At 36.5% G+C, this 2,652-nt stretch overlaps 1 protein-coding gene across 1 annotated transcript in view; it reads right to left on the bottom strand.

Annotated features, from left to right (window-relative positions):
• LOC107680233 (eukaryotic translation initiation factor 5A-1-like) overlaps positions 1 to 2,327 on the bottom strand; it is a 4,076-nt gene extending 1,749 nt beyond the window's left edge. Inside the window, exons 1-3 of the mRNA XM_016476033.1 lie at positions 2,160 to 2,327; positions 1,938 to 2,042; positions 1,644 to 1,775 (exon numbers count right to left, since the gene is read on the bottom strand). Coding sequence (XP_016331519.1) covers positions 1,644 to 1,775; positions 1,938 to 2,042; positions 2,160 to 2,327 — 405 coding nt within the window. The remainder of the gene's footprint in view (positions 1 to 1,643; positions 1,776 to 1,937; positions 2,043 to 2,159) is intronic.
• Positions 2,328 to 2,652: the final 325 nt, after the last annotated feature.

Here is a 2,652-nt window from a genome sequence, read left to right as displayed (position 1 = left end):
TTTTATAAAGAATATCTCTTTGGATTTGAGACTTTAGTCTTTGCAACTTTACAGATCTTCTTTATGCACCAAGAGCTTTTAACACTCCAAAGAGAAAGGAAAAATTGAAATCGCATCATATGACCCCTTTAATGTCGATCATGGATCAAATCCATCCACCATGGCAAACAGCGAATACATTTTTGCTGTTTAATGCATTTGAGACGTTGTGTTTTCCTCAGTGCATAACTGACATGTCACAGGTATATTTTTTATCTGTAAATGTTAGAAAGTCATGCAAATATATCCATTTTGCTGTCAGGAGTGGGCGAGGCTTACGCGAGTGAACGAGCGCTGCGCGCATGCGCGCTAAACAGACGGAGCACAATCGGGTAGTAGCGTAATAATTCGTAATAATGCGTAAATGTGTCTTTTGTAGAATTTTAAACCTACATATAAATGCATTTTTATGATAGCAGTAACTGTAAAGGGACTATTTTAATGTGTACATCAAATATAAGCTAAATGAGTTAATGTGTGTTTCTTATACCAGTTAAAATATAGTAATTTTCTTTATTTATTAAAATTTGTAATTCAGTGATTTTAACTTTTAATTTAGTTATTTTAATGCTTTAAAGAGCGATTTTAGACTGTAATGTTCTAATGTTCCGCTAACTATAAAAGGTACAGCTGTAATAAAGCCAGAGAGAAAGGCTGCATGGCTAGAAACTGTAAAAAAAATAAATAAATAATAATAATAATTGTATGTGAGAGAGTCGGAGCTTGATCTAGGCCTATGTCTAATTTGCTTTATGGAACCAAATCATTTGACAATGAGTCAGACTAACTGAAATAAGCCTGGCTTATTTGGTAAACTTGTCTTATGAAACAGGCCTCGAGGCATTAGAAGTGATCATATTTTTTCCATTGCATCGAATCGCATTTTGTTGAATCGAATCGAATCGAAATCGGATTGCACTGCATCGTAATAGGGGTGAATCGTATCGTATCGCATCATATGTATCTTTAATGTATCGTATTGTTGGCTATGCATCGAGATGGGTATCGCATCGGCCCCATTATGGAGATGCACATCCCTATAAGTCAGGCTTAAAATGCAAAACTCCATTTTATACCATATTGCTGCATTTACTGTATGCCATGTCATAGACTCGTAACACATGACAACCCGAGACATTTTACTCAGAGCTGTTCATGTACTCAGACTTAGGAATTATGAGTTTCTATGGAAACACTATTAACAATCAATGCTAATTAATTTCTTGCATTATTAAGACATTAACAACACAGGAATTAAATGGAAAAAATACAAAACAACTGCTTAACTAGATTTAATCTTGCTGAAACAGCAGCCATTTTGAGTGTTTCTGCATGAAGTTTCAGGAGTCAGATGGCCAAAGTCTGAACTCTGAAGAAAATTCAGAGTTAAAAAGTTGTAATTATGGTGAATCCGACATGGTAAGAACGCATCTTATGTAAGGGGGGTCTATGATCAGTCTCTATATCAACCAAAGGGTCCTTGTCCTGAACAAGACTGAAGACCCCTAATCTAAATTCAATTAAGTCTATTAAAAATATTAAGCTAGCAAACAGTGGAAACACTATACTCAAGTGAATTTAAAAACAATGTAATGGCTACAGACCAGAAATTCACCCCCAGATTCAAATTTGCTCTCTATTTCTTTGCCCAGATCCCCATCAGGCAGCTTGAGGTCCTCACGCAAATCTCCATTATCTTTCAACAGGGAAAGGTAGCCATCGGTAATGCCAACCAACTGTACAAAAGGAAAGACAGAAAAGCCACATTATTTCAAAACACCACAGAATCAAATCTGGTTTAAAGAGTTTAATAATAAAACAAGTACAAATGTCATATGTGAACATGACTGATGAACATAGATAAAAAAGGCCTAAAGGTGATTATGGTCTGAACTTACTTGATAGTCCAGTCTCTTGATGTTAGGAACATCCATGTTGTGGGTGGAGGGACAGATATCTTCATTTTTCTTTCCAGTAAATATGTAAATTCCAACCAAGTGCACCTGAAAAGGAAATGAATGATTTTTAATGATCACGTTACAGATTAAATAAAATGCAATGTATTATGAAATTTGGCCTGTAATTATAAGCATTTGACAGTGAGTTTATTAACATGATACCTTGGCATGTCCATGCTTGCCAGTCCTGGATGTAGACATCTCCACAATCTTGCAGGGACGCCCCTTTAGCACCACAAAGCCATTCTTACGCAGAGCACTGCACTGCACGGGGATGGTCAGAGAAGCCCCAGCATCTCCACTGGTGAAATCAGTATCAAGATCAGTCATGATGGATTAAGCATCACACACACTCAATTCTCTCAATTCTCACACTCAATTCTCAGCCCCACACACACAGGACTTCACTTCTCTTTCTAGCTTGTACTTATTTGAACAATGTCTAAGAACTTGGTATTACAACCACTTCCTGTGTCTGTTTGCCTCTTTAAGAAGAATCGCTTTATGTATCCCCCAATTGTAAGTCGCTTTGGATAAAAGCGTCTGCTAAATGACTAAATGTAAATGTAAATGTAAAATGTTAAGCGTAGAGGATTCTGTGCACAGAAGAAAATGGCAATGATACATGGTATTTACATAAGCAAGGTTCTTCACA

Source organism: Sinocyclocheilus anshuiensis, unplaced genomic scaffold (genome assembly GCF_001515605.1).
Source record: "Sinocyclocheilus anshuiensis isolate Anshui unplaced genomic scaffold, SAMN03320099.WGS_v1.1 scaffold821, whole genome shotgun sequence".
NCBI classification, from domain to species: domain Eukaryota; kingdom Metazoa; phylum Chordata; class Actinopteri; order Cypriniformes; family Cyprinidae; genus Sinocyclocheilus; species Sinocyclocheilus anshuiensis.
Note: the sequence above shows the minus strand (reverse complement) of the source record. Positions and strands in the feature narration are given on the sequence as shown.